Below are 12,336 nucleotides of genomic sequence, written 5' to 3'. Positions count from 1 at the left end.
TTTAACAGATAAAATGTTCAGCTCTATGTTTAGATGTTATGCATATGAACACGTGCTCCGTCATTTGGTCGTATGCTTCGAACGTGACACAAAAATCTGTGAACCAAAAGAAAAACACTGGCGCTCTGCCGCTCTTGTTTCTCGCTGAAACTGTATACATATATATTACATTGGGATAATCGTATGCCAAACTTTATAAGTATTTAAAATTCCATTATGAAAGTGACGGTGTATATTCCATCTTTTTACCTAGAAGATATATCTAGATAAACAGATAACCATATTATGTATTGCATACAGACACAGAGACACTAGTACGCGAAATGCACAATGTACAATCATATTCTAATCCTTGTATACGTATACATACCCCTATCTTTCGCAACTAATATGATCAAAGCATAATTGACAGCTACAAGTCTATACATATAAACATTGACTATATAAAGTGGCAGGTCACACCTAGTTAATATATTCTTTGAGTTGTTGTCATCGTATCAAAACTATCGTTAAATGACTCTTCCAACGCATCGTGAGTTAAACATGATCGGATTCGTCAGTTGATTCTTCGCTTTTTTTTTAAAACATCACATGTTAAATTGTCTTTTTACCAATATACAAACACTATATCGGTAAAAACGCAAAAGAATAATAAACAAAGACACACGCAATTAACATGGTCTTTGAAAATACTTTTCTTTTCTCACTAGTCTTTTTGTTTATTAAACAAGTTAAAAACGTAATACAGTTGGCAAAACACACAATTATACAGATTGATTCATAGTTATTAGGTCTGTAAATCTTTATATAACGTTTATCACCATTGTCGCTTATAATTTTTCACGACAGGTTATTTATGTTAATAATAATATTTCATATATATTAAAAGAGAAGCATTACAATATTTTTCGTAGTCACATGTCATCACCATAATCATTCTTAGAATCCTTAGAAAATATGTTGGTTCATCTCATTATATAATAAAGTTTTACTAAATTACTCATAAATTAATTATTAATGTTATTCATTATTTTCTTATATAAAAATCACGGAATTACTTAATGTGACTCAAGTATATAGAACAATTAATGATTTTGAATAATAAATATTTGATGAAAATTGATACTTTTTCTACATTTCATATAATTATAACTTATTAAACTAAATTAAAATAACCACATAAATTATATAATAAAAATTTAATTTTTCTGGATATGTTATATTTTCAATTTTTAAAAACGACTATAAATAAATAAATTTGTTATAAATCTCACTTTGGAATTTTTATGATCCATTGTGTAACATTTATGCTATAACAAGATACAAATGATTACAAAATTATATAAGTAGGAATTCTTATTTAATAAATAAATATATATATATATATTAATATTGTTAAAATAAATTATATACCATATAAAATACATTAATATTTTAAATCAAAGTTTGCTTTGATTTCTTTTTGAGAAAATTTTTAACAAATATTGACAACTTAATATCTATATTTTAAACTTTGCATTGAATGTTTAAAAAATATAAATTACTAAAGTTGTTAACACCCAAAAGATATTTTTTGTTGTCAGTGGTTTTTAATTTTTTTTATAAAAATACAAATGATCAAAAATAAAAAAAATTGTTTGTTTGAATTAATAAAGTTTATTTATATGTTTGCACCGGTTTAGTTATATACGTAGAAGTTACTACTTTTAGTTATTCAATATATATCTATTATTACATAGTATATAAAAGCATATAATACATAAAAGTAAATTTTATATAATATTTATTTCGCGTAAGGTGCGGGTCTTCTAGTAGATATTATTACAAAGATGTATAGATTTTACATGGCCGGCTTGGCTAAGTCGATTAGTGTTACAAAGGCGCCTACTTTACAATCAGCCAGGGGCAGAGGAAGCATGGGCGTTGTAGACGTGGTGGACATGGCCGGCTTGGCTAAGTCGATAAGCGTTACTGTTAACCATAGATACCATTAAACCTTTTCTTTTCTTTTTTTTTGTTTGGGCAAATTTTTTTTTTCATCTTTCCCTTTAACCTTTAAGACGCAAGCTTCGTGTTTTGCTTTGTTTGCTTTGAAAGTATTAGGGAATTCCCTAATAGAAAGCATTTTTTTTTTTTTTAAACTGTATGATTATAGTCGTGGGCTATTTAAATAAAAAAATAGATTTTACAAACGGCATCTGTATTATAAAAGGGAAAACAGAGATGAAAAATGAATAAGAGGAATCACAATATCACATCTGTATTATTCTACCCAAACTGACTGAATAATAATATTATAACTAGCTGATTTTCCCGTGCTCATGCACGGATATAAATATTTATAATAATTGATTGCTATATACTTTAATTTTAAATTAATTTATAATTTTATGCATAATTATATTAATAATATTACAATACTTTAATTATACATATGATTTTAGATATGTTATCTCTAGTCGATTTGTTTTACAGTCGATTTAAATTATCATTTAAGTATATTGGATTACATTTACTTCTCTGAATTCAACTATAATATATTTTATTCTAAATATATTACAATTTTGATTAATTTTCTTATTTGCATTTAAGTTTGTTGTTGTCTTCATTAATTTTAATATAATCTATTATTTTAGATATAAGGTTGATTAGTCGAATCACTCATATTTTGAGTATATTGAGTTACATATAATTATTTTTTATGGTTTACGGGGTCGAACTAATAAAATTAAGTATCCAGACTTCATTTAACAAAAATCCAATTGATAATTAATATATAATATACAATAATTAAAATATTTTATATATTGAGTTGCATATATAAGTAACTGATATATTTTGAAAGCTCATGAACACATATCAATATTTACAATAATTAAAATATTTTATAAATCTAAATAATGTATGTCTTAGATTTATTGAAAGGTAAACTAAAAATATTTTATATAATCTAAAAATGAGAATTCATATTTAATTTGGTATTTTGATTATGTTTATATTAAACTCCATAAACATAAAAACATAAAAGCAAGTATTATTTAAAAATAGTTTAAAACAGAATATTAAAATCTTGTGAAATTTCCTTTTTAATGAAATCATATTATATATATATACATATATATTTTCGTTTTTTAATTTCGATTTTTAAAATTTATAAATTTTTCCTTTTTTAATATATATGTTATATGGAAAATTTTAAAAAGGAAACTAAATAAAAATAATAATAGTATTTAAATGTTATATTATTAATTCATTAAGGGTATCAATGTAATCAACCATCGTGAGAGTTAATGTGAGCACGACACATAGGAAACTGACTTCTCAAATAATATTATAGAGATAATAGTAATAGTATTACTTTTTGGCAATGGTATATCGTGATGATGATAATATCTAAGAGAACATGTCAACAACTTAAGTGTGCATATTAATTATTGTAAGCTGTCAAATCACATGTGACTGATTGATGTTGCATTTTCAAATGCGATTCTCATGGACTTCAAATATGTGGCTCACAAGCGTTTTGTCTTTTCGTTTTGTTTAATCATTAACAAATGTTATTTTGCTCTGCTCTAATGTTAATCTAGTCACGTATAACATTAACAAATATGAAATCAAACGAGGGGTCGAATATTAAAAGCTTTCACGTATGAACTTGTTACATGGGCTAATTTGTTTGTCCCGCGATTTGGAAGATCTCTCTTCCATTGTTCCACTTGTATCTATTATATGGCGACAAAGGAATATACCTACTTTCCAATACACTGTCACTCAGTAAAGGGCTGTATATAATACGCAACGCAACTGTTGTCTCTTGTAAAACAGAAACATCACATTTGAGGTTTGTTATCTAATAATTTATACTTGTGGTATCACAATATCACTATTAAGATTCAAATATTGGGTGGAGCACGTAATATATGATCCAATAAATGGATTTTCATTTTAATAAAATATAATTATATAAAATACTTAGTAATTTTGAAAAGGGATTGCATAATAATCCTAACTTACAAAACTAAACTAAACTAAACCAATCCTTAGCAATGTATTTATATCTGCATCCTTCAACATATTCGGGCCTTTCCCAAAGCCCAAGCTAATAAGGGTTATTTGATTGAAAACACTATCTTACGGTCCAGCCGCAATATATACAAAAATGTTAGGGGTTTAAATGCAATTGCGCCACAGTCTTATAATCATCGCGCGAAATACAGATGATAGTACGGTACCCGACCCATAGTTCGACGTTTTTGACCGACCCGATTAATTGGAGAAGACGCAGATAACGTTCGAGCCTGTAACTTGTAGGCTACAAGTTGTAGCCGAGGATTTTTTTTCTTCCTCGCCTTCCTTCTCCGGTCCGTTTTGAGTGAAGCAGAAGATGGCGACCGGTTTAGCGGTAAACCGATGCTCAATCTCATTATGCAGAACAGCCGATGTTTTACTAAACCGGCCAACGGTCTCCGTCGTCAGGAACTTGAAACTCAATCGCCGGCTAATCGGAAACTGTTCGATTGCGGCGGTTCCTTACGTCGTCTCGGACGACGAGAAGTACGGTAACAAACAGGTCATCAGCCTCACTCCTCGCCTCTACGACTATATCCTCTCCAACGTTCGTGAGCCCGAGGTATGCATCTCTTATGCGACGAATTAGGCATCTAAGATTCTGATTCAGCGTCTTGGTTGATTCTGTGGTTAGATTCTCAAGCAACTTCGTGAAGAGACTGCCAAAATGCGAGGTAGTCAGATGCAGGTAAGGCTAATGGATGGATTATGCTAATTCGAAGTAGCTTTTTTTCGTTTGTTGTTTATCGAGTATGGACGATACTGTTTCTGTTGTTCGTGTAGGTGTCTCCTGATCAAGCGCAGTTACTAGCAATGCTTGTACAGATTCTTGGAGCAGAGAGGTGTATCGAAGTAGGAGTTTACACGGTGCTAATCTTCTTCCTATGAGTTTCCTGAGCGTTGTTTTGCTGGTGAAGTGAAATGATGGTAAGCTCTGTTTTTTTTTTTTTTGTTGACAGGGGTATTCATCATTGGCTGTGGCGTTGGCTCTGCCTGAATCAGGACGTCTTGTTGCCTGTGAAAGAGACTCTAACTCTCTTCAAGTTGCTAACAGGTATTACGAGCTTGCCGGAGTCTCTCACAAGGTAATACTCTGTTTTGTCACTCGAGTCTGGAGCTTTATCTTGTACATGCTGATACTCTGCTTGTAAATGGTTTCCCTTGGGAACCCTTGTAGCGCGTTATTTTTTTTTGCTATATCTATGTTAGATTTGTTATAAGCAACCGTGTGATTCTTCAGTTTGTTTACACTAGTCAGGTTATTGTGAAACATGGTCTTGCAGCAGAGTCATTGAAATCATTGATTGAGAAGGGTGAAGGATCCAGGTTGATATAGTAGCCTTCTTTCATATTATGTTCCTGCTTGAAATGATTGTTGTCTCATTTCAGCTTTTACTGTTTGCAGCTATGATTTTGCATTTATCGATGCTGATAAAAGGATGTACCAGGACTACTTCGAATTGCTTCTTCAACTTGTAAGACCATAGATCATAATGCTTAGTCTCTTTTCCATAGTGATCAAGTTATAGCTTTAGGAGTTTTCTTCTTTTGACGCAGGTCAGGGTTGGTGGAATCATCGTGATGGATAATGTTCTTTGGCATGGACGAGTTGCGGATCCTATGGTATGCTTCTTAAGCCATAATCATGCTCCAAAAGCTTCTCCCCCAGTGAAAAGAAACCCACAGTTTTGTAACAATGAATTCATCAGGTGAATGATGCGAAGACCATCAGCATCAGGAATTTCAACAAGAAGCTAATGGAAGACGAACGCGTAAGCATTAGCATGGTGAGTTTTTTTTTTCTCCCTTGGTGAGACTCTATCGCTTTGTGCTTCTAACACAACGACCTTTTCCAAGCTCATGCTCGAGTTTTTTCACCTTTTTGATTTGCGCATCAGGTACCTATTGGTGATGGCATGACGATATGCCGCAAGAGATAATCCTCCTTTTAAAATCCCAGTGAGCCTGATCGAAGGGAATCAATGAAGCTGAGCACTACAGTTTCTGTAAACCGTTCTTTTGTTTGGACAGGAGACACAGTTCCGAGTGCATTCTAGCACATAGTCAGTTGCTAAGCCTTTTTGACATTTTGGACATGATTACTTTAAATAGAATTTAATCAATGTTGAACTTGCATAACCTTAAACACTAATGAGACTGAACAAAGTCTTTGATCTTTAATATCAGAGCATCATAACCGTCCAAACCAAACATTGTTTCAAATTGCGTTAAAAATAAATCGATGAACCGGTCAAGCAAGCAAACCGAGATTGCCTCTAAACAGCGCGATGTTTGATGGTTTGAATTAAAAAAAACAGCGCGTAGTTTTTGCTGTCTGCTTGGTTCGGTGGGCAGGTGTACCCACTAATTCAAATAACACGGTTACACGCAAACTTCCTAGAAAATCCCCAAATCTTCTCAAATTAGGGTTTCGAATCCTCAATTCGCGACACTTTGGACCCAAATCGGGAAAGTCCTCTCCTTTCACCCCCAAATCTGATCTCTAGGTTTCAGGAACCGATCCCATTCCACGTGATGCCGTCGTTCTCGTGGATCATCCCCTTACTCTTATTGGTTTTCTGCTCGATCGGCTTACAAGCAGCGGACGATCTCCCGGAGAAATCAAGCGGCGACATCTGCAGCGGGGTTTCGAATCCGGGTGGGTGCCCGATAAACTGTTTCCGGGCGGATCCGGTTTGCGGAGCGGACGGAGTCACGTACTGGTGTGGTTGTCCCGACGCAGCGTGCCATGGAGCTCGTGTGGTGAAAACAGGAGCTTGCGACGCGGGAAACGCGGGAAGCGCTTCTGTGCCGGGTCAAGCTTTGTTACTGATCCATATCGTTTGGCTCTTCTTGCTCGGACTCTCTCTTCTCGTCGGTGCTTTCTGATCTCGAGAAGTTTAATTGATTAGAAAAGGAAATTGATCCCAATTCGTTTCGAAGATTTGTGTGTTTGAGATGTTTCGTGCTCTGTAATGGTTTTGCCTCTGTGTTTTGTATGTGTAATGAATGAATGTTGAGTTTAATTTTCTCTTAAGTGGATTTGCTTCCTTTGTTATATTTGGCTTTCATGATTGTTTCCTTTAGAAGGATATGAAACTTTTTTTTTCGTTTGGGTTTGTCATTAGCCATTGATAGTAGCAGTAAGAATGTGGTTTGAAACCTGATCCATGGTCATGATAAAGCTAGGCAGATGCATATACTTTCCTATCCAACTAATCATTTCCTGGTTATTTTTGAATCGTTAGTTAGTTCTCTTTCTGGTTTAGCTCTAGGTGTTTCAACTCATCCGTTCACTTGGATGGCTCTCTATAATCACTAGCGGCAATTTGATTATTAATATATCGGTATGTGATTTCATACTCTTAACGCAAACAAGTTGAATCAAAGTCTGTAATCTCTTTGTCATGGTCAGCTTGTCCAAGCCATGACGATAGATGTCAATGCAGAAGAGATTCAAACAAATAAAGTGTACTAATGAGTGTTACAAAAAAAAAAGTGTACTAATGAGTTTACACTCGACTTAAAACCTTCTTGGACGTGGTATTACAAAAACTATTACATTCTTTCCCTGTAGAACATGATATTCATATTCATCTTTTTTTTAAGTGTACTTATAACTGTTGCTTGAATAGTTTGAAATAATGAAAAGTTCATTTTCCCATGCTAGATCACCAAAAAGGTTGTAGAATGCTAAAACCGTTAAAATTTAGTTCTCAAAATAAAAACTTTAGGACTTTAAATAAATTTACCGTCTATAATTTTAAACTGATTTGATTCATCTTTTCTTTATTTCTCTTTCAGGAATTATCATCATTCATCATCATCAACCGTATTCGTAGCTCAGCTAAGTCTATTATCTCATCACATACATTTAGATATCTATATGATTACATAATGTGATCTATATAAGCTAAGTAGCCCTTGCTGATTTATATGATTACATAATGTGATAGTAAATAGCCCTCGCTGATTTCGATGGCTTTTTTACAGCTATGGTGAAGTATATAGGCTATTAACTCTAGCTGACATGGTCCTGGTTTTGCTTAGTTTAACGAACTATAAATGTTCAAAATCTATAAATTTCTCTCTCTTATTCAAGTTTAGATTCCCCACCGAAATAGTAAAATGTACACACATACACATTTGTGTAGATAAATACATCAATATAACCACCTTCTTTGCTAAAATCAATAACCATTTAAATATATGGTGAAAGGAATGCCTCTAACTTTTGTTGTTACTACTATTTACTACTAGACAGACCTGTATATTTTTATATAGTAACTGTTTCATTTTTTTTTATCTCTGCATGCGCTCATGGCTCATGCTAGTATTAATAGCCTTACTTCGCTGTATGCTAAAAAAACCTGTAACAGACAAATACTGCTGACATATCTAAAATAACAACCTTCCCAAAAGGCACTCGTTCTTTTATCGGTAGCATCATTCAAGGAAAGCTTAAACTAAACTTATTTAGTTTAAAAAGAAAGAAAACTTATTTAGTTTTATTGTACCAACACACTGAGGCTCCACAAATCTATACATATCAGAATATATTCTAAACTAACATTGGAACTAGCTAGCTATATAAGCCCTAGTTTCTGATTATTATGGCATATATATAGTCTAGTTAGTGCTTGTGACCATATGTATGCAGAAATCTTTTATTTATTTTTTGAACAATGTATGCAGAAATCAAGATGCACAAGAACATATACACACACGTGGTACATATATATACTGTATATCAGATTCTAGAAATCCAACTCCTAGTAAAATAGATACTGGAAGTGGAACAAAAATGATGATCCATGAATAGACGAAATAAGAACGAATCCTATAAAAAGATCTTATTGTATATAATCTCTATTGTTATTATCACATTGTGTTAGTTACTGATTTTATTATACTTCTAGCTAAAACAGTATGTCAACAATGGAATTCAGATTAAGGATCGGAGTTAACTACACGCATAAGCACCACCAAACAATACCTAAGAATAACACTCCCTACGTGTATCTTATACTTATGCATATATACATGTATGTGTGAATTGTGCAATGATCCAGACAAAGAAACCAGCTTGTAATAAGTAAGTGCCCTTTATTCAAAAAAAAAAGAAGCTTGTAATAAGTACGAATAAAAAATCAGTTACTTCTGTACCAGTCAATGCATCAGCAATGTATGTGAAACAGACCAACAATTTCCAATCTTTTTTTTTATCTTACCCAGTTGAAAAGTTATTTATTTATTTCTTTATTTAATACTAAAATATAATAATAAGAATTATTTTGAAATATAAATTTATAAAACTATTTTTGTCTCTGCCCTTCTCCTGCAAGCTGCAGGTTGACAAATTAAGCAGCAACAACGGCTTCAGAAATGCAGCGGTAACAAGATAGCAGCTATATCAAATAAACTAAACAAAGTAGACAGATCAGATCAGTCACCATTTAATGTCAGTATACACACAATGTTTACATGTTATAAATTTTTTTTTTTTTTGTTATAAATATATATACATATATACACATTTCACTTTTCTAAGACAGCCCATATCTTCTGATTAGTTTCTGACCAGAGGGACATGGGTTTTTAAGTTTCACACTGATCCCTAGCTATCTAAAGTCTATGTTCTGTATATATATACTCTGACCCACCAAAGCTAAGAGGAGACTCATCAAGAAAACGCTTCAAAACAATTTAGAAGAACAAATCAGAATCAACACTAAACTCGAATCTTTAAAAAACATGCTATATCATTATCATAAAATCTTGAACGACATCCTTGTGTCACATATATAATATGTATAACTATCATAAATAATGTGTATTAAAGTGATAATCTCATAATTAATCATATATCATCATATATCCAAATCGAAAGACAAAGAAGACTTTCCTTTCTTTGTAAACAAGTGATGATCCTCATCGACACTAGCAGCTTCCATCGCTACTAAAGACTCATCATCACTGCTCACTAACCTCAACTGGAGGAGAGAACCAACACCAGACATTGAAACGCCGCCACGTGACACACTACCACCGGAAGAAGACGACTCTTCCTCCGTGCTATTCACACTTCCTCCGCCTCCTCCGCACTCCATGTCCACTCCAAACAGCCTTAACCTCTTCTCTCCTCTTAATGAAGCCATATTAGCCACTTGTACTTCTCTCCTTTGCATTATCACCGGAACAGATTCAATCACAGCCGTTGGATAATACCCAACTCCAAGATCTCGTTGAAACCGGTGATAAAGGTTGTGACTGCTTTCATAACTTGTCGGCATCTGAGGATGAGGGAAAGAGTAAAACCTAGGGAACATAGCTCCGGCGAACTGATGATGATGATGATCTGGAATCTTTGGTCGCCTCCTCCAGTCGATGAAAAGCTTGTCTTTATTACAAGGATCTCTCTGAAAAGACACGATGTCACCAGCATCAAGCTTCTTGTCTTTGACGAAACGGCTCCAGCCTTTTGTCATGACATAACTTTGGCTACTGTTCCAGTAAGAGTAACGGAATCTCCATGAGTTTCCTGTTCGGTCTTCGAAGTCTAGAAGCAACCCTTTGTTGTTTGTTGAGGAGTTGTCTAAAGGGAAGTATCTCTCTGCGTGTTGCTTTGGGATCACGAGTCGGTTTAGTTTCCCTACGTCGCTTGGTGTTACTACTTTGTCAAACATGTGTTCTCTCTCCATTGAAGAAGATTCTTCCACAGGCTTCTTGTTTTCCTGATTCATCTTCTTGTTTTGGGGGAACCAAACTCAGATCTCTAAAGATTTTCTTGATTCATCTTTCTTGTTTTGGGGTACACGAGAAAGAGGAGATGAAACCCTAGTTTTGGAATTGAGAAAAGGGAGGAGAATTGGTGGAGAGAAGAGTATGGTGGTGGATGAGATTGACCTAATTATACAAAAGTAGAAAGTGGGTTTTTTGTACCTAACTTCACTGATTAGCACGGTTTTATCTGATCTTTTCTCAAATGAATATTTCTCTCTCTACTGTTTACGGAGCAAGAAGCTCTCTCCAAGAAAGAAAGAAATTATAATTAGGAACAATCTCTCAAGAACTAAAAAGAGGAGAGAAAGAGAGGGAGAGAGAGAGAGTTTATAAGATTGATAGAGATATGGGCTAAGAAGAGAGATAAAGAGGGGACCATGAACAATCTGGTTCTGTTCATGTGAGCTTCTTGTCCTTTTTTCTACCATCCTAGTTTCATTTTCTCCATACATTATTAGTTTTTTTTTTGAAAACTGGCCTTACATTATTAGTTATTACATTTATTTTCTCTTTCCATAATATGTTTTGATTTACAAATTAAATCTACGTATATACCATTCTGAAAGTGTAAAAGTATTTATTATTATGCGGACTGGTTAATTATCATACTTGTAATCTTTTCTTAAAAATTCTTTATCTATTGTATATTCTGACATAGTACTGTCACGGTTCCGAAATAGGATCCAATAATATAAACTAAGTGGTTAGGATATGAGGAGAAATAGATGATAAATGTGGGCATAGGAATATAGTTTTGTTTTTTGTTGAAGACAAAAGAAAACTAATAGATTAGTAAAGAGAAGACTATTGGAGTTTTATGAACAGAGAATAATAAATGCTAATTATTGAGCTCTGTGGTAAGGCATTTTGGGATGGGTTATTTGCTTTTACAAGGACAAGACGACATGTTGTTTTATATTTTTGGTCTTTACTGTTGACTTTTATTTCCTTGGCCCTGAAACAAAACATACTACAGAAAAAATGATAATCTACTTATTTAAAAAAAAATATGAACAAATCATTTATACTTCGAAAGAACCAACGCATTTATAGTTCTATACACAATTACATTTCCATATGTTTTGTTTTATACACAATTACATTTCCATATGTTTGTGACAAAAAAACATTTCCATATGTATAAGCTAGCAACAACAAAAATATGTATGTGCCATAAATTTTGTAGCATTAAGTGATTTTCTGGTCTATTAATCAATATTCGGAGGGGCAATAAGACTTTTTTCTATCTTAAAAATTTAATATATATCGAAAGCAACTAATTTAGTAGCGGATAAATTTATACTAGATGCTAGAAGTTCTTCTTTTACTGTGTTTTATATTCGATTCTATATGGTTTGGCTATCTGAACCGATATAACATATATCATAGTTTAGATATTGTTGTCCAAAGAAAAAATCACTCACTATTTCGTCATTTTTATTATCACAGATTCACTGTATATATACCTATATCATATGCATATTT

The 12,336-nt window shown here is 33.1% G+C and overlaps 3 protein-coding genes across 3 annotated transcripts; 2 read left to right on the top strand and 1 right to left on the bottom strand.

The window, feature by feature from the left end:
• Nucleotides 1–4,215: 4,215 nt before the first annotated feature.
• Nucleotides 4,216–6,249, top strand: LOC108859524 (uncharacterized). The gene is made up of 9 exons (XM_018633431.2): nt 4,216–4,630; nt 4,703–4,756; nt 4,852–4,935; nt 5,028–5,153; nt 5,327–5,394; nt 5,474–5,543; nt 5,626–5,691; nt 5,778–5,855; nt 5,967–6,249. The coding sequence occupies exons 1-9, from the start codon at nt 4,385–4,387 to the stop codon at nt 6,006–6,008; spliced, it is 834 nt and encodes a 277-aa protein (XP_018488933.1). The 5' UTR covers nt 4,216–4,384; the 3' UTR covers nt 6,009–6,249.
• A 197-nt stretch (nt 6,250–6,446) lies between these two features.
• LOC108859255 (uncharacterized) lies at nt 6,447–7,179 on the top strand. Its single transcript, XM_018633141.2, has one exon. It carries the CDS (start codon nt 6,604–6,606, stop codon nt 6,955–6,957), a length of 354 nt encoding a protein of 117 aa, XP_018488643.1. The 5' UTR covers nt 6,447–6,603; the 3' UTR covers nt 6,958–7,179.
• A 2,614-nt stretch (nt 7,180–9,793) lies between these two features.
• On the bottom strand, nt 9,794–11,229 carry LOC108859532 (B3 domain-containing transcription factor NGA2). The gene has a single exon (XM_018633438.2). The coding sequence runs from the start codon at nt 10,809–10,811 to the stop codon at nt 9,939–9,941; it is 873 nt and encodes a 290-aa protein (XP_018488940.1). The 5' UTR covers nt 10,812–11,229; the 3' UTR covers nt 9,794–9,938.
• Between the last annotated feature and the right edge of the window lie 1,107 nt (nt 11,230–12,336).

This window comes from Raphanus sativus, chromosome 5 (assembly GCF_000801105.2).
Source record: "Raphanus sativus cultivar WK10039 chromosome 5, ASM80110v3, whole genome shotgun sequence".
In the NCBI taxonomy this organism is placed as follows: Eukaryota; Viridiplantae; Streptophyta; class Magnoliopsida; order Brassicales; family Brassicaceae; genus Raphanus; species Raphanus sativus.
The sequence above is the reverse complement of the archived record's forward strand: the minus strand, read 5'-3'. Positions and strand labels throughout refer to the sequence as shown.

What these genes read in the sequence shown, in the direction of transcription:
- LOC108859524 (XM_018633431.2), top strand. Translation starts at nt 4,385, where the DNA reads ATGGCGACCGGTTTAGCGGTAAACCGATGCTCAATCTCATTATGCAGA. An exon ending in GACGAGTTGCGGATCCTATG is followed by an intron (nt 5,692 to 5,777) that starts GTATGCTTCTTA and finishes TGAATTCATCAG; the next exon opens with GTGAATGATGCGAAGACCAT. An exon ending in AACGCGTAAGCATTAGCATG is followed by an intron (nt 5,856 to 5,966) that starts GTGAGTTTTTTT and finishes TTTGCGCATCAG; the next exon opens with GTACCTATTGGTGATGGCAT.
- LOC108859255 (XM_018633141.2), top strand. Translation starts at nt 6,604, where the DNA reads ATGCCGTCGTTCTCGTGGATCATCCCCTTACTCTTATTGGTTTTCTGC.
- LOC108859532 (XM_018633438.2), bottom strand. Translation starts at nt 10,811, where the DNA reads ATGAATCAGGAAAACAAGAAGCCTGTGGAAGAATCTTCTTCAATGGAG.